The sequence below is a fragment of the Equus przewalskii genome, chromosome 2 (genome assembly GCF_037783145.1).
Source record: "Equus przewalskii isolate Varuska chromosome 2, EquPr2, whole genome shotgun sequence".
In the NCBI taxonomy this organism is placed as follows: domain Eukaryota; kingdom Metazoa; phylum Chordata; class Mammalia; order Perissodactyla; family Equidae; genus Equus; species Equus przewalskii.
The window spans coordinates 29,417,819-29,443,727 of record NC_091832.1 but is presented as its reverse complement, the minus strand read 5'-3'; the positions used below and the strand labels follow the sequence as shown (position 1 = coordinate 29,443,727).

Here is a 25,909-nt window from a genome sequence, read left to right as displayed (position 1 = left end):
TTTGGACTCCACTCAGATCCTATTCTCTAGGTAGTTTTTGCTGTACGTCATCTTCCACCATGTCCTGCCATACTGATGGTGTTTGTTTTTCTCAGGAATCATGTATTCCAACGATAGCCCAATCTTTCTGCTTCCCCATGGAAATCAGATAGGCTGACTAAACAAACAGGATTTCTTGAAGGGATTCCAGGGATGATGCTCGCTCCCTTAAAGACAATTAATGATTGTCAGCAGCAGCAGTTAATGCATTTTCAGGAGTTTTCAAATAGTCACATAGTGGTTAAGAGCATGGCTCCAGAGTGACTCAGCTTCATTTCCAATCAGTGCCAAGTCTACCACTGCCACTTATTAGCTGTGTGACCCTCCACAAGTCATTTAATCTCTCTGTGTCTCATTCTCATGTGTGAAATGGGGACAATAATATTACCTGTCCCGTGGGGCAGTTATGAGGATTTGGCAAGTTAATTCTCATAAAAAGCTCACATTGTATAGCATTCAATAATAATTGGCAATTATTAAGAGGAACAGCAATGAACCAGCACCAGTCTTACCACACTTTCATCTTGGGACCCTTTATACTTTGGAGAATGAATTGGAAGATGGGCCAGAGAGTTTGAGAAGTGTCAACTTTTATCACCTCATCCTTATTTAGTGTCATTTGTTTTTGTTTCGATTTGCTCATTATGGAATGCCTGAGAAGTAGGGAGGACAGGATTATATTTCAATTCAATTTGGCTGTGAAAGCCAAAGAAGAAATGGGATTTGCCAATATTTATACAGCAAATTGGAAGTAGGCCTGAAACTTGAACCCAAATTATTAGTTTTAGCCCAAGTTGACTTCATTTTTACATTTGGAAACTAAAATGTACTTTAAGTGGTTAAAAAAAGAAATAAATCCTGGATGTAAAATTCATACTTTGACTTGTAGTACTCGTACAGAACTTTCCCTTTCACCATACAAAACTAGAAAACTAGATATCAAACAACTGATTTTTGACAACAGACAGAGGCAGTTTAGGACTGTGATCCCTGAGATTAGGAAAACAAATGAGGTGAGCCCTGGGATCACCCTATCTTTCTGCTTGGAAGCACCTGCCAGACTGCAATGTATAGAGAGTACAGTACCCAGGCAGAGCATTGCAGCCTTGATGAACAGAGTAATTTGAGATTGGAAGCTGAGGTGGCTGGGACTCACACAGCATAGAAATACATCCAGAAATCTACATAGAGATTTCTTCAGTCTATTGCTGAATACTAACCTACACATGTGTGAGGTGACACCCCATGAAGCCAAAGAAATAATGAGAACTGCAAGCTGAATAATTCCCAGAGCTAACGCAAGGCTGGGAGAGTTCCCACACTAGCCAGAGTGAGAGACCTTCTTGAATACCAGGGGCACTCAGTAGAGTTTTCAGAAAGATCACCCGTTAGCAGTAGAGCTAAACTAGCCCTAGAGCAAAAGCTATTCCAAACCTGTCCTAACAAAGCTTTTTTAAAAGCAAGCATTTAGGGGCCAGCCCTGTAGTCGAGTGGTTAAGTTTGCGTGCTCTGCTGCGGTGGTCCAGGGTTTCACTGGTTCAGATCCTGGGTATGGACATGGCACCACTCACTGGGCCATGCTGAGGCGGTGTCCCACATGCCACAACCAGAAGGACCCACAACTAAAATATACAACTATGAACTGGGGGGATTTGGGGAGAAAAAGCAGAAAGGAAAAAAAAAAGATTGGCAACAGTCGTTAGCTCAGGTGCCAATCTTTAAGGGAAAAAAAGCAAGCATTTAAAGTATCAAGCTAATTAGCAAATAATTACCTGCCAAAACAAATTTCAAGATTCTTTAAAGACAATAAAATCCAGATACCCAAGAATGTAGCACTCATGATATCTAGTATGCAATGAAAAAATACTAGATATGTGAAAAGAAGCAGGAAAACATCCATAATGGGGAGGGGAGAGGGGATCAGCTAATAGGAATACTAGAAACGGGGCCAGAAATGTCAGGGACAAAAGAATTAGCAGACAAAACTTTAAAACAGTTACTACAAATATGCTTGAGGATTTAAAGGAAAATATGAAAATAATAAGAGAAACAGAAGACATGAAAAATTCACAAATGGCTTAACAGATTAGAGGCTACAGAAGAAAATAACAGTGAACCTGAAGACAAAGCAATATCAACTATCCAAAATGAAGAAAAGACAAAAAAACAAACTGAAAAAGAACAAAGTCTTAATGATCTGTGGGATATCAAACATACATATAATGAGAGTTCCAAAAAACAAGGTGAAGGGACAGAAAATATATTTGAAGAAAGAGAGATCAAAATTTTTCCAAATGTGATTAAAAAAACCCACTACAATCAATAACATCACGGCAGAGTGAGCTCTCCTGGTAATCTCTCCCCTCCACTGTACAATGAAAAAGACATTCATACTCCAACAGAGAACATCCAAACACAACACAAAAGACGTGTGAGAGACCCACACAGCCATAGGATGGAGGGTGGAGAGGCTGGAGCTCCCCTCGGAGAAGGTGGAACAGGGTTAAGAGTAAACTTCACTCCCTCCCCAAAAGACTGTGACCCAGGACCGTGTGTGGCCTTTGAGACACAAGGAAGGGGGGAGGGGATGTTCGTTTGTAGGAACGTCAAAGATCCCCGAGGACCCTTGCAGCCTAAAGGGAAGCCCTTTACCAGGGTGAAAGCTATCATGGGGGGTGACCTCATCAAGCCAACACCCCAGGAAAGCAGAGAGTATGAGCAGAGAGAGAAAACTCCCAAGAGCACACAGAAGAAAGTGCCCCTCCCCCTACCCGACCAGCCCCAGCTCCAGTGCCCAGGATTTCAACTGAAAGCAGAGCACTCAGAATATGCAGCTCTTAACCCCTACCCAGTGGCGATAGGCAGTAACTGCAACCAAATACAACGATGTGCAAAAACAGAGCCACACCCTCTAGCAGTATTAAAAATTATATTAAATCTCCAGACCACAGAGAAAATGACAAGTACCCAGAAATTAGTCCTGAGGACACAGAAATATGTAATCTAAATGACAGAGAATTCAAAATAGCTATGATCAAAAAACTCAACAAGTTAGAATGTAGAGAAACAATTCAACGAGTTCAGAAGCTATTTCACAAAAGAGATGGAAACTAAACAGAAGAATCAGTCAGAAATATTGGAGATGAAAGACACAATCAATGAGATAAAACAAAATACGGATTCCCTGAACACTTGAGCAGATATCATAGAGCAGCGAATCAGCATAATAGAGGACAGACATGTTGAAATGCTCGAGATAGAGGTGGAGAGAGAACTAAGACTAAAAAGGAATGAAGAAAATTTCCAAGAAATATCTGACTCAATTAGGAAATGCAACATAATAATTAGAGATATTCCAGAGGGAGAAGGGAAGGAGAATGGAGCAGAAAGCTTGTTCAAAGAAAGAGCAGCAGAAAACTTCCCAAACCTGGGGAAGGAGAGGGAAATCCATGTGGAAAAGGCTATCAGATCTCCTAAATATGTCAATGTAAAAAGACCTACTGCAAGGCATATAGTTGTGAAACTGGCAAAAGTGAATGACAAAGAAAAAATACTAAGGGCAGCAAGGCAGAAGAAAATAACATATAAAGGAACCCCTATCAGGCTTTCAGCGGATTTCTCTGCAGAAACCTTACAGGCTAGGAGAGACTAGAATGACATATTCAAATCTTTGAAGGACAGAAACTTTCAGCCAAGAATACTCTATCCAGCAAAAATATACTTCAGATACAATGGAGAAATAAAAACTTTCCCAGATAAACAAAATCTAAGGAAGTTCATAGCCATGAGAACCCCTCTACAAGAAATCCTCAAGAAGGCCAACATACCTGAGGAAAAAAAAAGGGGGGGAGAAAGGGGTTACAAAGCACAAAGTAAGGAGATAAATAGGTAGACAAAATCAGAAAATTGTAGTCATACATCAGAACAGGTTAGCAAATACTCAAGTATAGCATTAAAGATAAAGGGAAGGAAAATGCCAAAAACAAAGACAGTCTTGTCATTTTAACCACAAACTCACAACACAAGATGGAATAAGATATGAGAAAAACAACTTAGGAGAGGAAGAGGAAAGGGACTGAATTGGTTTAGTCTAAGGAAAGAAGAGGCCATCAGAAAATGGACTGTCTTATCTATCAGATTTTGAACACAAACCTCATGGTAACCACTAAACAAAAAAGCAGAACAGAGACATAAATAAGGAGAAAACAAAGAAACACAACATAAAAACCTACATAACTTGATTGGTAGACGAAAATACACAGGATGAGAAACAAAGGAAATGCAGGAGAACCAGAAAACGAGTGATAAAATGGCAGCATTAAGCCCTCATATTGATAATCACCCTAAACGTAGATGGATTGAATTCTCCAATAAAAAGACAGAGTGGCAAGATGGATTAAAGAACAAGACCCAACAACATGCTGCCTCCAGGAAACACATCTCAGCTCCAATGACAAACACAAGCTCAGAGTGAAGGGATGGAAGATGATACTCCATGCTAATGGCAAACAAGAGAAAGCAGGTGTTGCAATACTTATATCAGACAAAGCAGACTTCAAGATAAGGCAGGTAAAGAGAGACAAAGAGAGGCAGTGCATAATGATCAAAGGGACACTCCACCAAGAAGACATAACATTATAAATATGTCTATGCACCCAACACAGGAGCACCAAAGTACACAAAGCAACTATTAACAAACCTAAGATATTAATAAAAACGTAATAATAGTAGGGGACCTCAACACTCCACTCACATCAATGGACAGATCATCCAGACAGAAAATCAACAAGGAAACAGTGGAATTAGATGAAAAGCTAGACAAGTTGGACTTAACAGACATATACAGAACACTCCAACCAAAAACAGCAGAATATACATTCTTCTCAAGTGCATACACATTCTGAAGGATAGACCATATGTTGGGAAACAAGGCAAACCTCAACAAATTTAAGAAGATTGAAATAATAACAAGCATCTTTTCCAATCACAATGCTTTGAAGCTAGAAATTAATTACAAGAAAAATGCTGAGAAAGGGACAAAGATGTGGAGACTAAACAACATGCCATTGAACAACCAATGGATCACTGAAGAAATTGAAGGAGAAACAAAAAAATATCTGGAGACAAATAAAAATGAAAACATAACACACCAACTCATATGGGATGCAGCAAAAGCCATATTAAGGGGCCAGCCCAGTGGCACAGTGGTTAAGTATGCACGTTCTGCTTCAGCAACCCGGGGTTTGCCGGTTTGGATCCCGGGTGCAGACATAGCACCACTTGGCAAGCCATGCTGTGGCAAGCGTCCCATATAGAAAGTAGAGGAAGATGGGCTCAGGGATAATCTTCCTCAAAAAAAAAAAAAGCTGTATTTATAGGGAAATTCATCACAATACAGGCTCACCTTAACAAACAAGAAAAATCCCAAATAAGCCATCTCAAACTACACCTAACTGCATCAGTAAAAGAAGAACAAACAAGGCCCAAAGTCAGCAGAAAGAGAGAAATAATAAAAATCAGAGCAGAAATAAATGCTATTGAAACAAAAAGGGAAGTAGAGGGGATCAATGAAACTAAGAGCTGGTTCTTTGAGAAGATAAACAAAATTGACAAACCCCTAGCCAGACTTACAAAGAAAAAAAGAGAGAAAGCTCAGATAAATAAAATTAGAAATGAAAGAGGAGAAATTACAATGGATACCACAGAAATACAATGGATTATAAGAAAATCCTATGAAAAGCTATATGCCAACAAAATGGAAAATCTAGAGAAGATGAATAAATTCTTAGACTCTTACAACCTCCCAAAGCTGAATCAAGAAGAAACAGAGAATATGAATAGACCAGTCACAAGTAAATAGATTGAAACAGTAATCAAAAGCATACCAAAAAATAAAAGCCCAGGACCAGATGGCTTCCCTGGAGAATTCTACCAAATTTTCAGAGAGGATTTAATACCTGTCCTTCTCAAGCTATTCCAAAAAAATTAGGGAAGATGGAACGCTCCCTAAGACATTCTATGAGGCCAACATCACTCTGATATCAAAGCCTGACAGGACAACAGAAAAAAGGAAAACTACAGGCCAATACCGCTGATAAGCATAGACGCAAAAATCCTTAACAAAATATTGGCAACCCAAATACAGCAACACATCAAAAAGATCATACATCATGATCAAGTGGGATTTATATCATGGACACAGGGATAGTTCAACATCTGCAAATCAATCAATGTGATACACTACCATTAATAAAATGAGGAATAAAAACCACATGATCATCTCAATAGAAGCAGAGAAAGCATTTGACAAGATCCAACAGTCATTTATGAACACTCTTAATAAAATGGGGATAGAAGGAAATTACCTCAACATAATAAAGGCCCAATATGACAAACCCTCAGTCAACATCATACTCAATGGGGAAAAACTGAACTCCATCCCTCTGAGAACGGGAACAAGACAAGGATGCCCACTATCACCACTCTTATTCAACATGGTACTGGAGGTTTTGGCCAGAGCAATTAGGCAAGAGAAAGGAATAAAAAGAATCCAAATAGGGAGTGAAGAAGTGAAACTCTCACTGTTTGCAGATGACGTGATCTTATACATAGAAAACCCTAAAGAATCCATCGGAAAACTATTAGAAATAATTAACAACTACAGTAAAGTTGCAGGGTACAAAATCAACTCACAAAAACGAGTTGCATTTCTATACTCTAATAAATGAAGTTACAGAAAGAGAACTCAAGAATACAATTCCATTTACAATCACAACAAAAAGAATAAAATAGGAATAAAGTACCTAGGAATAAATTTAACCAAGGAGGTGAAAGACATACAATGAAAACTATAACACATTACTGAAAGAAATTGATAATGACATAAAGAGATGTAAAGAGATTCCATACACATGGATTGGAAGAATAAACATAGTGAAAATGTCCATACTACCCAAAGAAATCTACAGATTCTGTGCAATCCCAATCAGAATCCCAATGACATTCTTCACAGAAATAGAACAAAGAATCCTAAAATTCATATGGGGCAACCAAAGATCCCAAATTGCTAAAGCAGTCCTGAGCAAAAAGAACAAAGCTGGAAGCATCACAATCTCTGACTTCAAAATGTCCTACAAAGCCATAGTGATCAAAACAGCATGGTACTGGTACAAAAACGGGCACAGAGATCAATGGAACAGAACTGAAAGCCTAGAAATAAAACCACACATCTATGGACAGCTAATCTTTGACAAAGGTGCCAAGAACATACAATGGAGAAAAGATAGTCTCTTCAATAAAACATACTGGGAAAACTGGACAGCCACACGCAAAAGAATGAAGGTAGACCATTATCTCACATCATACACAAAAATAAACTCAAAATGGATCAAAGACTTGAAGATAAGTCCTGAAACCATAAAACTCCTGGAAGATAATATAGGTAGTACACTCTTTGACATGAACTAAAAAGGATCTTTTCAAATACCACGTCTTCTCAGACAAGAGAAACAAAACAAACAAGTGGGACTTCATCAGACTAAAGAGCTCCAAGGCAAAAGAAACTAAGATCAAAACAAAAAGATAGGGAGAAACATGACACACCAGCCCTCTCTGACAGAAGGGAAGGAGCAGCGCCGCGTTGTCCGCTTCCCAGCGCCGCGGGCACTTCTCCCAGGCCTCCCCGAACACTGCCGTGCCCTCCCCGCCCTCCCCGCCGGCTCCGGACAACTTCAGGGGTGGGGTGCAAGGGCAGCCGCCGGCCTCCCGCCTCTCAGCCTAGGATGCTCACTGTCTGCGCCCGCTCGCTTGGCCTTGCCAGGGACCGCGTTCCTCCCCAGCCTGCCACCATGAACAAGCTTTACATCAGCAACCTCAACGAAAGCGTGACCCCTGCGGACTTGGAGAAAGTGTTTGCGGAGCGGAAGATCTCCTACAGTGGCCAGTTCTTGGTCAAATAGGGCTATGCCTTCCTGGATGCCCCGACGAGCACTGGGCCATGAAGGCCATCGACTCTTTCTCTGGGAAAGTGGAAGTGCAAGGAAAACGCTTAGAGATTCAACACTCGGTCCCCAAAAAACAAAGGGTGGAATCAAACAAAATACTACAGGAGTTACCCTGAGCATTGAAGTATTAATATATTTTTAAATATTAATATATTTTGTTCTAACTTTGTATCTATTTGATAAATGTAATTTGTACCCTTTTAAGAACCCAAGAAACTGAATACTATACATCTAAACTGAAATGGTAATTTGAGTTTTTAAAATGGATGACATTAAATTTCCCTGAGGTCTTCCTAAACCCCTTCTTAGTCAGTGTTGGAATTTTGATCAACAATTTTGGCTCTTTGTTGAAAGTTGTTAAATAGTAACTGTCAAATATTAGGACAAAGGAGAAAAACCAAAAGTATTTTTAAGACAGTTGTGGAAAGGGTTTGCATGTGTATTTTGAGAGACTTAAGAGTAGTTAAGATAAAGGGCTACCCTCTTAGTGAGACTTGTTTATTTTGGGAAATGACTTGCTCTTAAGGGAATACAACTTTCGTTTCATTTGCCAGTATGTGTGCCTTTTTCTAGAGGAATGTGACCTAAAGACAGCATACCTACTGTCTACTGGTGTCATCAAAATAAAAGGTGTTGCTGTCAAGGGAAAAAAAAAAGATAACCCACCAATTGGGAGAACATATTTGCAAATCATATTCTGACAAGGGGTTATTCTCCATAATATATAAAGAACTCACAAAACTCAACACAAAAAAACAAACAGCCCCATCAACAAATGGGCAGAGGATATGAACAGACATTTTTCCAAAGAAGAAGACATACAGATGGCCAACAAACATGAAAAGATGTTCAACATCACTAATCATCAGGGAAATGCAAATCAAAACTACACTAAGATACCACCTTACACCTTTTACAATGGCTATAATCACTAAGACTAAAAATAACAAATGTTGGAGAGGGTATGGAGACAAGGGAACCCTCATACACTGCTGGTGGGAATGCAAACTGGTGCAGCCAGTATGGAGATTCCTCAAAAAACTAAAAATAAGTGCCGACACAGTGGTGCAGCGGTTAAGTGCGCACATTCCGCTTCGGTGGGCCAGGGTTCACCGGTTCAGATCCCCGGTGCGGACATGGCACCACTCAGCAAACCATGCTGTGGCAGGTGTCCCACATATAAAGTACAGGAATATGGGCATGGATGTTAGCTCAGGGCCTGTCTTCCTCAGCAAAAAGAGGATTGGCAGCAGATGTTAGCTCAGGGCTAATCTTCCTCAAAAAAAAAAAAAAAAAACTAAACTACAAATGGAAATAGCATATGACCCAGCTATCCCACTATTGGGTATCTACCCAAACAACTTGAAATCAACAATCCAAAGTAACATATGCACCCCTATGTTCATTGCAGCACTATTCACAATAGCCAAGACATGGAAACAATCCAAGTGCCCATCGACTGATGATTGGATGAAGAAGATGTGGTGTATATATATACAGTGGAATACTACTCAGCCATAAACAAAGACAAAATCATCCTATTTGCAACAACATGGATGGATGTGGAGGATATTATGCTAAGAGAAATAAGCCAGACTAAGAAAGATAAACACCATATGATTTCACTCATATGTGGAATATAAACAACACATGGGCTAAGAAAACGGTTCTGTGGTTACCAGGGGAAGGGGGTTGGGGGGTGGGCACAGCAGGTGAAGGGGAGCACTTATGTGGTGACGGACAAGAAATAATGTACAACTGAAATTTTACAATGATGTAAACTATTATGAACTTAATTTAAAAAAACCCTACAAACAACTGTAATAGATTATCTTTTTTCAAAGATGGCTAATAGAAGATCTCCCATTTCACATGCTCTTCTTAAAATATGACCTTGCTACTCCTCCCATCAAGTGGTGAGGTCCATACTCCCTCACCTTGAACATGGGAAGAACTTTGTGATTGCCTGACCAATAAAGTATGACAGAAGTAACACTACATGATTTCCAAAACCAGGTTATAAAAATACCATGCATTTCTGCCTTGCTTTCTTGAGATGTTCATTCTTGGAACTTGGCCACCATGCTATGAGGAAACCCAAGCGGGCAGATGGCTCTCTAAATTTTATGAGAAACACATCCTAGATACACGAAATAATGTGAGTTAGTATGCCAACGAATGTTGAACACTTATACGCCAGGTACTGGGAATGGAGCAATGAACAGAATAGACTGTTTCAGCTCTGGTAAAGCCTACAGTAGGGCCTGGGCCTTGCTTGCTCAGCAGAAACCCCCAGGCCCGTTGCAACCATGTGTCCTTCCGGCTCCCTGCTGGGCAGGCAGCCCAGCTACTGGATTTGTAATGATCTGGGCCTGGCCAGCCCAGATCCTCCCTTATCCCACGAGAAGAACACTACATCTTACAGGGACACAAAGCCCCTCCATGTGAGTTACTGTTCTGGGAACGCTGGTCGTACCAAGGAGAGCCCTTTGGCAAGCATGCAGCCTTTGTTCCTCTGCTTACTTAAGCAAGCTTCTCTTGGGGGGCGGTTGTGGGTGCACAATTCCGACCAGCTGGCCGCCACTGGATACTCTCCCGTAAGTAGGACCCAATAAACCTTATGTCTTGTTTGCAGTCTCCGGGTCATTTCTTTGGTCTCTTGGCACGACACCGCGCCACCCTAGCCCAGCTGGGCTTGTGACCTTACACCTACACTTTATGGAAAAAAACAGGCAAACTAATAATAGTTCATTTAAATTACTACAAGTATGCTAAGTTCTATAAAGAAGACTTACAGAAAACTATAGATAGTCAGAAAACAGTAAGACCTCAATTAGCAAAACATCTTGGAATAAAGCTTTTTACCAAGTTGGCCATTCTCAGCGGGAGTAGAAAGATGTTCCTTCCTTAGGTCAGAGTGATGTCATGAGTGATATTGCCAGAGTTACAGACGTCTTAGAAGACCCACGGCTCCAAGGATCTACATTTATCTCAGTGGAAATGTTAACATTCTGAGTGAGAAGAGGTTGTCTGGAACTGAGAGAGGCCCAGGTACAAAGTCCTTGAGCAGATTATCCCTACCTCAAAATAAAGGCAGCCCCTGTCTGTACAATACACAGTATAAGAAAGCCTGTCCAATAGGCATAGGGCCCCTACAGGACCAAACCCTTGGTGAGCCATAGCTTTATTAACAATTCTTACCCTATAAGAATGCCCTGAAGAACCTAACTTCAAGAAGTACATTCCCTCCAAACCAAAGAATATCTAGTCCTTTGATATGTCACATTCATGGTCCCATCAAGTTTTCTTTCAGAGTGGTGAAAGGAAAAACTGACTTCCTACAACTATGGAGCCCCGATGTTAATCACAAGGATCCTCTGTCATGCGTTCCTACAGAGAATGATGGGTTTTTTGAGGGGGTGGGGACTGCAAGTCACCCCAATAGTGTGACCCTTTCTTATACTCCACAACTCTATTATCAAAGCAGATCTGAGCTCATATATTTCACTCCTCTTACTATTAGAAAATGTTTTCATGGTTACACAGCATCTAAACTCAGCTTAGCCCTCATTCTATTTTTATCTCTTCTGATAATTTATCTGCAACTTTGTCTTAAAGTTCTGCTTTCAAACCAATTTAATTCTCTTTTTTTATGATTCACATGGCCTTCAATTCCAGGACATAATTTGATCCAACTTCCTTTTTTCATAATGGTCACTCTGGTTTTGAATTTGTGCATGAAGTTTCACTTTCCAACTAAACAGACATAACTTTGAAATACATGAATCTGCACGTTTAATTATTTTTGACATGCTACCTCTTCCTTTATGCTTCCCAGGGCCCACACTCATCCCTTCCCACATCTAGAGACACAACAACATCATCACCAAGTCCCCCCTTCTGTCTTAGTCTCTTGTAGCATTATTTTGATGACATTTTGGAAGAAAACCTTTTCCAATCAGTCACTATCATGCCTCATAGAGTCAGGCTGAAAGGATGATGATACCTAATAAGGATGTCCTAAGAAAGACTGCTTAAGGAATCCGACCACGAAAAGCTGTCAGGATTCTCATCATCTCCAAAATTTCAGTCAGCTCTGTTGGATTAGTAACAAAGTATTAACCCAAAACTTGCTTCAAACTCTCCAAACCTGCAGAACAACACACTACTCTAGTTCAAGATTTCATAAACTCTTGCCTAGTCCTAGACTATTACAGTAACTGGTCAGGCCCCCATTCACTACCTGTTTCAATTAGCCCCACACCCAATATCTACATTAATCTTCTTAAAACACAACTGTGATCATACCATCTTGTTCTGTCAATAGTCTTCCACTACCCACAGCATAGACTCTTGGACTGCACACGTTGATCCGATTCCAGTTTACCTTTTCGTCCACTACCGAAAACCCTTCACGCACCCTGTAATATAACAATCAGACAGATGCCAGCCCCTGTTATGTCCTCCATCTTCCTCACTTCTGGAAGGGCTTTTTTCACACCCAACTCTGAAAGCCTATATATTCTTCAGCTTAGCCCCAAGCATTCCTGAGTCCCACAGCCAGATGTGATCTCTTCCTCTTCTGAGCTTGACATTTATCACTTGGTATTTCAAGATTTATCCTACAAAATCCTGGGATCGACATTTGATTCACACATTTTTTTTTTTCTGTCCTCCACACAACTAGGTTAATACACATAGTGGGTACTCAATTCAATAAATGTTTTAGGAAGAAGTTGGAGATACAAGGATACGTTCCGGTTTGTTTTATATATATCTACCCATTACATTTTCAACATTAACAAAGCTGTCAGAAAACACTAAGGCTTTTCTAATACTATGATCAAGACTAACATGAGCTCCTGTCACTAACTCATGTCACACATAAGGTCCAAAACACAGATTGTATTAGAGGGTACACCCACCGAAAACTGTTAAGGTTTTCCTCCCAAAGTATTAACAATAGAAAATTATTGCAAGAATCTTCTTTAGAACCACCTGGTTTTTCATCTAAACCTAATGAAAACTCAAGAGGGATAAAAGAAAAGCAATGTCTTCTAAGTATCACAACTCCTAAATTGGAGACCTAATATATCTACATCCACTAGCATTACTAAGTCTCCTAAAAAGGTGCTTCTTGCTAATGAGATTTTTCTCATTTAAAGGATGTCATGCATAGCAGAGATCACCGTAGCACGTTTTAGTACATTTACCATCAGTTTTGCCCTAATAAGGAAGATCTGTTTAATTCTGAAGATCTGTTTAAGCCCCCCTGATTTTAACTACTTCCAAAACACCAATGGCCACATGGGGCCCTCTCAATAGCAGAGACGAAGTCCCATGAAAGAAAGAACACTGCGCTCACTTACATGGGAAAGAGGGTGTCTCAATGGAAATCCAGCGGAGGAGGAATCCCCATTCTGGAACATACTCCAAGTTCCCCTGGAAGGTGTCAACTTTCTGAATAGAAGTATTACTGTGTGTGAAGTGTACACAGTATACATGCAGATATGTATATATACACACACAATCGGCCTATACTATATCTATTCTCCCAATTTCCAAGCACTATTTCACGTTTAAAATTTTTTTTTCTATAATCATCCTCTACTTACTCAGGCACCAATTTCTGGCTCCTAAATGTAAACAGACGTGTAGGGAAGATGCAAAGGTCCTTTAAAAGGGGGGAGACATTGAGGGCTGTAGATAACTGGACCAAAGTTACATCTTAAAAAAAATATTTGAGAGACGCCCCCCCCCCCCGGCCCACATTTAGGCCCTTCTTGAGCATAACTATAGAGATCAATAATCCACCGAAAATAAATAAGTTCAACTTTACTATCCTGGATCAGGCCCTTGTTATTTCTTACCTAAACATCTGCAATATCCTCCAAATTCCGCTAACCTACTTTTAGTGTACCACTTACTCTGATATAAGCACTGTTGGGTTAACCTTCTTAGACTATGTTTCAATTATGTCAAATGTCTTCCAGGAATCTCCAACAACGTGGCACTAGTTTACCCTCCTAATCTCACCTTCAACTCCCCTACATACTCCCTACACTCTAGCCAAACTGAATTACTCCCTATGTAGTAAATTATCTTAACCAAAGAGAACTCTGGCCTTTGCCCTTGGCTCCTAAGAGGTAATCTCTAAATTCCTGGAATGTCCTGCCTGATAGTGTCTTTGTTTTCCAAGAGGCTTTGGGCCATACCAGACAGTCTATGCTAACAATGTGATCAGTGGTAGGGGCTTTGGGCCATGCAGTATCAGCTTGATCTCCATCGAGGCTAGAAACTAAGGTCAACCACACAAGTAGTCAACCATGTCTACTCGACCAATCCCCAATAAAAACTCTGGACACCAATGCTTGTTGGGCTTCCATGGTTGGCACTGTTCTGTGTGTACTGTCACATATCATTCTGGGAGCAGTTAGTGCTGTCCAATATGCCACTGAAAGAAGATACTGGAAGCTTCATGCTTGGAATTCTCCTAGACTCTGCCCTATGTGCTTGAAATTCTCCTAGAATCTGCCCTTGACTGATTTTAATCTGTATCTCTTCACAGTAATAAACTGTAAACATGAGTGTAACAGCTTTCAGTGAGTTCTGAGTCCTGGCAAATTATCAAACCTGAGAGTGGTTTGGGGACCCTCAAAGTCACAGTTGGTGTCAGAAGTGAGGGTGGTCCTGGGGACCCCCTAACTTTCACTCCCTGTTTCACAAACACCCCTTATATTTCCTACTCCTGTGCCACTAGAACGCCCACTCCACTTCCATGGCTTTCCAACAAAATCCAGCCCTTGCTTTAAGGTCTGCCTCAAATGCCACCTCTTCCATGAAGCCTTTCTTTCTATTTTAACAGCTTTATTGAGATATAATTCACATACCATAAAATTAACCGATTTAAGTGTACAGTTAAGTGTTCTTTAGTATATCCACAGAGTTTTGTAAAGATCACTACAATCTAATTTTAAAACATTTTTCATTACCCCAAAAAGAAACCCTGTACCCATTAGCAGTCATTCCCCATTCCCACCCTACCCCAGCCTCAGGAAACCGATTTACTTTCTGTCTCTATAGATTTGCCTATTCTGGACCTTTCATATATCACACAATATCTGGTCTTTTGTGACTGGCTTCTTTCACTGAGCATGTTTTGGAGGTTCACCCATGTTGTAGCATGTATAGGTACTTTATTCCCTTTTAATAACAGATAACATTCCATTGTATAGATATACCATTTCATCTACCCAAATGTTGATGGACATTTGGGTTGTTCCTACTCTTTGGCTATTATGAGAAATGTTGCTGTGGACAAGTTTTTGTTTGGACATATGTTTTCATATCTCTTGGGCATATACCTAGGAGGGAGCAGAATTGCTGGGTTATATGGTAACTATGTTTAACATTTTGAGTAACTGCCAAACTGTTTTCCAAACTGCCTACACCATTTTATGCGTGTACCAGCAACAGAAGAGGGTTCCAATTTCATGCTCACCAACACTTGATATTGTCTGTCTTATTGATTATAGCCATCCTAATGGATGTGAAGTGGTGTCTCACTGTGGTTTTGATTTGCACTTCCCTAGTGACTAACGACATTGAGTATCTTTTCATGTGTATCTGACTAGACCTATAACGAGTAAAAAGATTGAATTAGTAATTTAAAAACTTCCTGCAAAGAAAAACCCATTGTGTGACACCTAGAGAGGCTGGGAATTTTCAAAATCAGCAATTCTAGGCTCCTTTTTGTCTAACAGGGCTTCCTGTAGCTTCTCTCTCTCCTCTGGCATTTTGCTACATTTAGCAAAAAACCAGACAGCACCTTCAACACTCTGCCTGGAAATCTCCTTAGCTACATTACGAGGTTCATCAGGTACATTTTCTACCTTCCACTTACTATAGCCAACAGTGTTGCTAAACTTCCTGTCACTACACAACAAGGATCTCCTTTTCTCCAGCTTCCAATAAGATTTTTCTCACTTTCCTTTAAACCCACAGCCTCCTCAAAAACTATCATACTTCTAAAAACAGTTTCTTAAAAGCTCCTCAAGCTTTCACCAGCATTCTCTTCAAAGTCCTTCCAGTTGCCACTTCTTGCCCCATTGCAAAGCCACTCGTACATTTTAGGGTTTTGTTAGGCAGCACTCCACTTCCAGAACCAAAATCTGTACTGGCTTTCTACTGCTGCATTAACAAATCGCCACAAAACTTAGCAGGTTAAAACAACAAAAATTTATCAGCTTGCAACCTCTGCGTATCAGGAATTTGGGAGCAGCCCAGGTAGGTGGTTCTGGCTCACAATCTCATTAGGTTGCATTAAAGATATCAACAAGGGTTGCAGCTCCACTTTCAAATGGCTCACTCACCCTGCTAGCAAACGCTTAGGTTCCTCACAAGGTGGATGTCTCCACAGAGCTGCCTGAGTATTCCCATAACATGACACCTGGCTTCTTGGAAAGAGAATGAGGCTGAAGCTGCAATGTTGTTTATGACCTAGCCTCAGAATTCTAACACTTCCATCACATTCTATTAATTAGTCACCAAATACAGCAGAGGGGGAGAGGAATTTGTCTCCATCTTTTTTTTGAGAGAGATTTTTTTATTTTTCCTTTTTTTCTCCCAAAGTCCCCCAGTACACAGTTGAGTACTTTTAGTTGTGGGTCCTTCTAATTGTGGCATGAGGGATGCCGCCTCAGCATGACTTGATGAGTGGTGCCATGTCCGCACCCAGGATTCAAACTGGTGAAACCCTGGGCAGCTGAAGCAGAGCGCACAAACTTAACCACTCGGCCACGGGGCCAGGCCCAGTCTCCATCGTTTAAAGAGAGGAGTATCAAACAATTTGTGGATACATTTTAAATCCTCCACCCATAATAAAATGTAATCTCCTCTGTCTCTAAACCCTTAAAACAATATCCTTATGCCTCTAAGGTACTTAACGGTCTGTCTGACTATTGTTTGTGTACCTATCATATTCCCTGCTGCAAGAGTTGGAACTATTTTATTTACTTTTTTATTGTCTGAGGATGTCTCACACATTATGAAAAAACACACTGGACCAAGAGTCAGAAGACTTGCTTAAGTTCGCGCTTCTTGACAGCCCGGGGTTCGTCGGTTCGGATCCTGGGTGCGGACATGGCACCATTTGGCAAAAAGCCATGCTGTGGTAGGCCTTCCACATATAAAATAGAGGAAGATGGGCACAGATGTTAGCTCAGGGCCAGTCTTCCTCAGCAAAAAGAGGAAGATTGGCAGTAGTTAGCTCAGGGCTAATCTTCCTCAAAAAAATAAAAAAGTACACAGTTTAACTGCCATTTTACTGGAAGTCTCCAGTCCATCTCTCCTCTAAAAGCTCAAATTCTTCCCACTTTTCCTCTCATCAGAGACAGAAAGAGAGACTAAAGCAACTATAATACTATCTAACAGGTTTTCTGAAAGCAAAACCTAGATAGATTCGTTCACTCACTCATTCAATAAAAATTTACTGAGTACCTACTATGTGTACTGTTTGAAGGACTGACTAATGGAACTTTCATTCTAGTAGGGAACGAAAGACAATAAATGAACAAGTAAATATATAGTATATAGTATGTCTGATGATGAAAAGTGGTATGGAGAAAAATAAAGCAAGACTAAAGTAGTTAGAGAGCATGAGGAGTAGGGGATACAGGAAAAGCTATTTTACGGTGGTCAAGAAAAGGACTCACTGATAAGTTGATGCGTGAACAAATGAAGCAGCAGAACCATGCGGCATTCTTTTTTTTTGAGGAAGATTAGCCCTGGCTAACATCTGCTGCCAATCGTCCTCTTTTTGCTGAGGAAGACCATCCCTGCGCTAACATCTGTGCCCATCTTCCTCCACTACTATATGGGGGACACCTGCCACAGCACGGCTTGCTAAGCGGTGCGTAGGTCCACACCAGGATCCGAACCGGCAAACCCTGGGCCACCAAAGCAGAACGTGTGGATTTAACCACTGCGCCACCGGGCAGGCCCTGCATGTGGCATTCTAATCCCTGTACACTTCAGGCAGAGGTATACAAAAGTCCCAAGCACAGGGGTGTTTGGCTCGAAGGCCAGCAAGAAGGTCACTATGGTTGAAGTGAAGCAGAGAAAAGAGTAGATGACGTCTAAAAGGTGTGAGAGGGCATACATGGCCAGATCGTGCCTTGAGGGCCTAAAGAAGATTTTGGTTTTCATTGGAAGATAGGAAACCACTAGATGATTTTAAACTTAACAGTGAGCAAAGGGTCACTCTGGCTCAGGTGGCAGTGGGGGAAATAGTAGGAAACGATGAGATTCTAAGCACATTTGAAGGCCAGAGGATTTGCTGATGGACTCAGTGTTTGTAAAGTTGCAGAATGTCTGAGTGGCATTTAGTGCTCTGCCCAGGCTGGCCCAGAAACCACGGATGACTCAGCCAAGATTTCTGATATCTTCACATTTCTGTCTCCCTCTGAGTTATGTCCACTTCTCCTTCCCTGCTACGTATTCCAAGGGTAAGGAACTACACTGTATTATAGATAAGAAATAGACATTGTTTTTTGAGTTATAATGACATTTTAAATGTAATATGCCTAAGAGACAGCAACTATAAAATCACACACTAAATCTTTTCCCTCTTCAACGTATAGAAAAACCTGTTAGAAATATTTCTCAATGTTTTCAAATAGAGGCAGCAAAGTTAAAATACAAAATTTAAATATTATGTAAATTAAAATGGCCTTTTTAAAAATCCAGGCTAAAACCTGTATGTCCCAAATAAAAGTTCTCCCTCATATATTTAGTGAAAGGTGAACAGCAGAACAATATGTTTGATATAATCTCATTTCTGAGGGAAAAAGACATTTATTTATATACACATAGAAAATGTCTTGAAGGATACCAAATTGTCAACAGTAGCCACTGCCACTGAGGCTTTTTTTTTTTTTTTTGAGGAAGATTAGCCCTGAGCTTACTGCTGCCAATCCTCTTCTTTTTGCTGAAGACTGGTCCTGAGCGAACATCCAGGCCCATCTTCCTCTACTTTATATGTGGGATGCCTACCACAGCAAGGCTTGCTGAGCAGTGCCATGTGCGCACTCGGGATCCAAACCGGTGAACCCTGGGCCACCGAAGTGGAACATGCACACTTAACCACCGCACCACCGGGCCGGCCCCTAGCTTTTTGGTTTTTACTTAGCACAATTTTACACTATTTGATTCATTTTTTCACAAACATATATTACTCTCATAATAAAAAAAACTGAAATGAAAACAAATACAGCGTCCCCCATACTAAGGCCCAGGTAATGAGGCCAAGGCTGCCATGCCTCCGTGGGTAGTCGTCCCAGGAGAGAAGCAAACATACTGCTCTATCTTCTGGCCAGACTGCAAACTACTTCCCACTCTCCCCAAAATAGCAGACAGTTCTGTTTGCTTCTCTCCTGGGACGACTACCCACGGAGGCATGGCAGCCTTGGCCTCATTACCTGGGCCTTGGTATGGGGGATGCTATATTTGTTTTCAAACAAATATTCCTGATTCAAAGAGTAGTAAATACCCATTGAACATTTCGATCACTTTTGATAAATATATATATTTCCCTACCATCCATAAATTAGCCTTCTCCTCTATATTTTGGGGGGGAAAAGGTCACCATTCTATCTGTGCTGTAATATGATAAATCTCATCTTTTTTGCATACTAATTCACAAACCAGAGAAGAACAAAAAGGTTACCAAGGAAGCAAGATAACTTTAAACTGCTGATTTAACTTAGTTAACACAAAATGCTACGGCTGACACAGGATCCTCTCTCAGAAATTCCTGCGTTGTAGAAAATAAATGTGTTTCAGATTCAGGAAGTGACCCAAACTCTAATTACTGGATAGAAGGGAGAGACTTTAGTATTTACTAAACAAAGTTATATGTTTCAAAGTTTAATTTTAAAAACAGAGACATTCTTTGACCCAGTAATTCCACTTCTAGAAATTCATCCTACAGATGCATTCCTGTATGTGCAAAAAGATATGTGTATAAATTCCTCATTGCAGGAGTGTTTTAAATAGCAAAAGATTGGAGATAACTTTTTATCAATAAAGGATTGGTAAATATAAATAAATACACAGATTTTCCTCAATTTATGATGGGATTACGTCCTGATAAACCCATCATAAATTGAAAATATCCTAAGTCAAAAATGCCTTTAATAGGCCATATACGACAAACCCATAGCCAACATCATACTCAATGGGCAAAAACTGAACACCATCCCCCTGAAAACAGGAAAGAGACAAGGATGCCCTCTATCACCACTCTTATTTAACACAGTACTGGAGGTCCTGGCCAGAGCAATCAGGCAAGAAAAAGGAATAAAAGGAATCCAAATAGGGAGAGAAGAAGTGAAACTCTCGCTGTTTGCAGACGACATGATCTTATATATAGAAAACCCCAAAGAATCCATTGGGAAACTGTTAGAAGTAATCAACAACTACAGCAAAGTTGCAGGGTATAAAATCAATTTGCGTAAATCAGTAGCATTCCTATACTCCAGTAATGAACCAACAGAAAAAGAACTCAAGAATACAATACCATTCACAATCACAACAAAAAGAATACAACACCTTGGGGTAAATTTAACTAAGGAAGTGAAGGACCTATATAATGAAAATTACAAGGCCTTTCTGAGAGAATTGGATGACGACATAAGGAGATGGAAAGACATTCCATGTACATGGATTGGAAGAATAAACATAGTTAAAATGTCCGTTCTACCTAAAGCAATCTACAGATTCAACGCCATCCCAATCAGAATCCCAATGACATTCTTTACAGAATTAGAACAAAGAATCCTAAAATTCATATGGGGCAACAAAAGACCCCGAATTTCTAAAGCAATCCTGAGAAAAAAGAACAAAACGGGAGGCATCACAATCCCTGACTTCAAAACATACTACAAAGTTACAGTAATCAAAACAGCATGGTACTGGTACAAAAACAGGTGCACAGATCAATGGAACAGAATTGAAAGCCCAGAAATAAAACCACACATCTATGGACAGCTTATCTTTGACAAAGGAGCTGAGGGCATACAATGGAGAAAAGAAAGTCTTTTCAACAAATGGTGCTGGGAAAACTGGAAAGCCACATGTAAAAGAATGAAAATTGACCATTCTTTTTCACCATTCACCAAAATAAACTCAAAATGGATCAAAGACCTAAAAGTGAGACCTGAAACCATAAGGCTTCTGGAAGAAAACGTAGGCAGTACACTCTTTGACATCAGTATTAAAAGGATCTTTTCGGACACCACGCCTTCTCAGAGAAGGGAAACAACAGAAAGAATAAACAAATGGGACTTCATCAGATTAAAGAGCTTCTTCAAGGCAAATGAAAACAGGATTGAAACAAAAAAACAACCCACTAACTGGGAAAAAATATTTGCAAGTCATATATCTGACAAAGGCTTAATATCCCTAATATATAAAGAACTCTCGCAACTCAACAACAAAACATCAAACAACCCAATCAAAAAATGGGCTGGAGATATGAACAGACATTTCTCCAAAGAAGATATACCGATGGCCAATAGGCACATGAAAAGATGCTCATCATCGCTGATCATCAGGGAAATGCAAATCAAAACTACACTAAAATATCACCTTATACCCGTTAGAATGACAAAAATATCTAAAACTAATAGCAACAAATGTTGGAGAGGTTGTAGAGAAAAAGGAACCCTCATACACTGCTGGTGGGAATGCAAACTGGTGCAGCCACTATGGAAAACAGTATGGAGATTCCTCAAAAAATTAAAAATAGAACTACCATACGATCCAGCCATCCCACTACTGGGTATTTATCCAAAGAGCCTGAAGTCAGCAATCCCAAAAGTCCTGTGCACCCCAATGTTTATTGCAGCACTGTTTACAATAGCCAAGACGTGGAAGCAACCTAAGTGTCCAGCAACAGACGAATGGATAAAGAAGACGTGGTACATATATACAATGGAATACTACTCAGCTGCGAAACAGAACAAAATCATTCCATTTGCAATAACATGGATGGACCTTGAGAGAATTATGTTAAGTGAAATAAGCCAGCGAGAGAAGGATAATCTGTGTATGACTCCACTCATATGAGGAATTTAAAATTATGGACTAAGAACAGTTTAGTGGATACCAGGGGAAAGGTGGGGTGGGGGGTGGGCACAAAGGGTGAGGTGGTGCACCTACAACATGACTGACAAACATTAACGTACAACTGAAATTTCACAAGATTGTAACCTATCAATAACTCAATAAAAAAAAAAATGTCTTTAATACACCTGACCTACTGAACATCATAGCTTAGCCTAGCCTACGGTAAACGTGCTCAGAACACTTATGTTAGCCTAAAGTTGGGCAAAACCATCTAACACAAAGCCTATTTCACAATAAAGTGTTGAATATCTCACATAATTTATTGAATACTTTACTGAAGTGAAAAACAGAATGGTTGTACGGGTACAGAATGGTTCTCAGTGTATCAGTTGTTCACCCTCATGATCGCCTGGCCGAGTGAGAGTTACGGCTCACTGTTGCTGCCCAGCGTCACGAGATAGTATCTAACTACATATTGCTGGCCTGGGAAAAGAGCAATATTCAAAATTCCAAGTATGGCTTCTACTGAATGTGTGTTGCTTTCCCACCATCATAAAGTTGAAAAATCATAAGCCAAAGCACTGTAAGTTGGGGAACAGCTGTACATACTTGCTATGGACTGAACTGTATCCTCCCAAAATTGCTGAAGCCCTAACCCCACAAGGCAGGATCTGGCCATGTATGCCCTCTCACACCTTTTAGACCTCATCTACTCCTTTTTTCTCTGCCTCGCTCTGCTCCAGCCATACTGGCCTTCTTGCTGTTCTCCAAGCCAAATACACACACGTCTATCTACCTCCATCTCTTCCCCTTCTCCTTGCCCCTTTCTCTTTCTCTTCCCCTCGTCCCCACAGTGTGCACCAAGGAAAGGCCACGTGAGCACACAGTGAGAAGGTGGCCACCTACAAGCCAAGAAGGAAGTCCTCACCGGAACCCAACCCAAGCAGACTAAGATAATACTGTCACATTAATGGATATTATTCCAAATATTGGAATACTACATAGTCTTTAAAATAAATGAAGCAGGGGCCAGCCCTGTGGCTGAGTGGTTAAGTTCACATGTTCCGCGGCGGCCCAGGGTTTCGCTGGTTCCAATCCTGGGTGCAGACATGGCACCGCTCATCAGGCCATGTTGAGATGGCAACCCATATGCGACAACTGGAAGGACCCACAACTAAGAATATACAACTATGTACTGGGGGCTTTTGGGGAGAAAAAGGAAAAAAATAAAATCTTTAAAAAAAAATGAATGAAGCAGCTCTTTATCAATGCATATGAAATGATTCATAACATGCAATAAGTGAAAAAAGCAAGTTGTAGAACAATATATAATATGCTACTATTTATAACAAAGACAAGATACAAGTTTGCTTACAGATGCATAGAATATCTCTGAAAGGATACACAAGAACGTTGTGGCCTCTGAGATGGGGAAGGATGACCAGGAGTATTAGGGAGATATTTCACTGCACATCCTACACATTTTGAATTATGTACCACATGAATGTATCACCTACTCCAAAAACATTTTTAAGTTTAAAATTTTTTTAAAGGAGCATGTGGTTCATTTGCTACTTCTCAAAAAATGACTTTAGTTGTAAGACGCTTTTTAACAGTCCTCAGTTGATCTTATTCCAGCAAGCTGTAGCCACCTACAGAAAAAAATTCTCATTCATGGTTTAGATTAGGTTGACCATCTGGTCTTTAGACTACTGCCCAAACTATCCAAATCCAGCGCACCCTTCCCATCTCCAATCCCCTTCTATCTGCTTGGTTAAATCTTCCTTGATAATCTCAAATCATGATCATCTCTCTAGCCCCCAAAATCACATTTCCCTTGAGACCACTCATCTGGACATTTTTCTGCCTTGTAGAGGGTAGGAGCACTGGGCTTTGCAGCAGTCAGAACTGGGCCTGAACCCCTGATTACCTGGGTACATTTCTTAATCTAAGCCTCAATTTTTTCATCTATCCAACAGAGATAATGACAGTATCTACTTCACCGAATTTTTGTGAGTAGCTGCCGTCAATAAGGCATGTAATATCTCAGCAAAGTGCCTGACACACAGTAAGCACTCAATAAATGTTAGGTATCATTATTATTATCTGTCCATCTCTTTTCTTCCCCATAAGACTGTAAGCAACTTGAGGGCAAGAATCCTGCCTTTAGTGTCTAGGTATTTCTTACGTATAATGGGAATTATACTATATACCACAGAATAGTACCAAACAGACAAAACATATCTGAAATACTTAGCACAATGCCCAGCATAAAATGCTCAATAAGCATTAAGATTGTTCTCTCATACTTTTGTTTCTTCGTAATGTTTCTAACAGAGAATCCTGCATATGCGAGAAACCTGGGTGTGATGGCCGACCCTTCCTAGTTGGGTGAACCTGAGTTACTCAGCCTCAGTTTCCTCGTTCTCCTAAGGGTGATGACATATATAATGCATCTTAAACATTTAACAGCAGCTGGCACCTAGAGGATGCTCAACAAATACGAGGCCAGCTCCCCTTCCCGTCTCTTCTACTCTTTCCCCTGAAGGTACTGGTTCCGGGCAGGCAGACGGCCTGCAACCTGGCGGGCCCTCAGGAGGAGGATTTCATAAATTTGCATGCGCACCATCTCCCAACACCCGGGCCTCGCCTCCCGCCACCTGGCAGAGGCTCCGAGTGCCTGAGGAGTCTGCTCCTCTCAGCTCCTCGGAGCGAATGTTCCCTCCGCCCCTCCGCACCTCTCGAAGCCTCGCCGTCCCGCTCTCCCGACCCCTCCGGGCTTCCTTCCTTCCGCCTCATTTACCGACACCCTTCCCCAACCCCATTTCTTCCTCCTTCTTCAGCCTCCAATCCCTCTCGCTCGGAATTCCCAAAGCTGTTCCTTCTCGGTCCCCGACGTCACCTCCCTCGCCCAGCGGCGCCAGGAGCTCGTCTCCTCTCAGGCCGCCAGGCCCCGACCCCTCCCCCGACGCTCGCGCTCCAGCGTCCCACCTGCACTTTCCGCCTCTTCAGCGCCGCCGCGTCCAGCCACACGCCGCAGGCCTCCTCCTCGGGGCCTCTCCGCCTCATGGCGGGTGCGGAGGCCGAGCCGACCGAACAAGGGCTGGGGCTCCAGCCGCCTCAGGGAACCGCCGCAACCGCCGCCACCAGGGCAACTTTGGATCTCCCGCCAACGCTGGGGGCGGGGCTACGCCGCGGCCGCGGCCGCCCCGGCGCAGGCCCCGCCCCCAGCGTCGGCCCCGCCCCGTAAGGCCCCGCCTCCTCCCCTAAGCCCCGCCCGACGCCTCCCCCACGCCCTTCCTCTCAGGTGTGGAAAGCCTTCACGCTCTTTCTGTTCTCGTTCAGGAGTTGCTTTCCGGAGCCTATGCTGTGTGATCGCCTTCGCAGCATAGCACAAGGAATGTGTTTTTTCTTTTGGCTCAATTAGTTGCACTTTCTTACTGTAAAGTAATAACTACCGGGGGCTCAGGGTTTTCCTTGTCTCATCGCTGAATCCTCACAATCATCCCAAAAGGAAGGATGGAGCCGAGGCTCAGGTGCGCCAGGGTCCTCCACAGGACCCTAAATGGTGACCCTAAATGAATTACTTTTGTAATTCAAAAAGAAAAAAGAAATCTAAGCATAAGTGTGAAACCACATGGAAGAGGACTTAGAAAACCATGAATGCTAAAAATTTGGAGTCAAGAACTAGCTTTCAGTCCTGCCTTCACGGCTTACTATGTGGCCTTGGATTTTAAAGA

The 25,909-nt window shown here is 41.3% G+C and overlaps 1 protein-coding gene across 1 annotated transcript in view; it reads right to left on the bottom strand.

Annotated features, from left to right (window-relative positions):
* AUNIP (aurora kinase A and ninein interacting protein) overlaps positions 1-25,396 on the bottom strand; it is a 30,362-nt gene extending 4,966 nt beyond the window's left edge. Inside the window, 1 exon segment of the mRNA XM_008529056.2 lies at positions 25,161-25,396. Within this exon segment, the coding sequence (XP_008527278.2) occupies positions 25,161-25,238 (78 nt within the window). The 5' untranslated portion in view covers positions 25,239-25,396.
* Between the last annotated feature and the right edge of the window lie 513 nt (positions 25,397-25,909).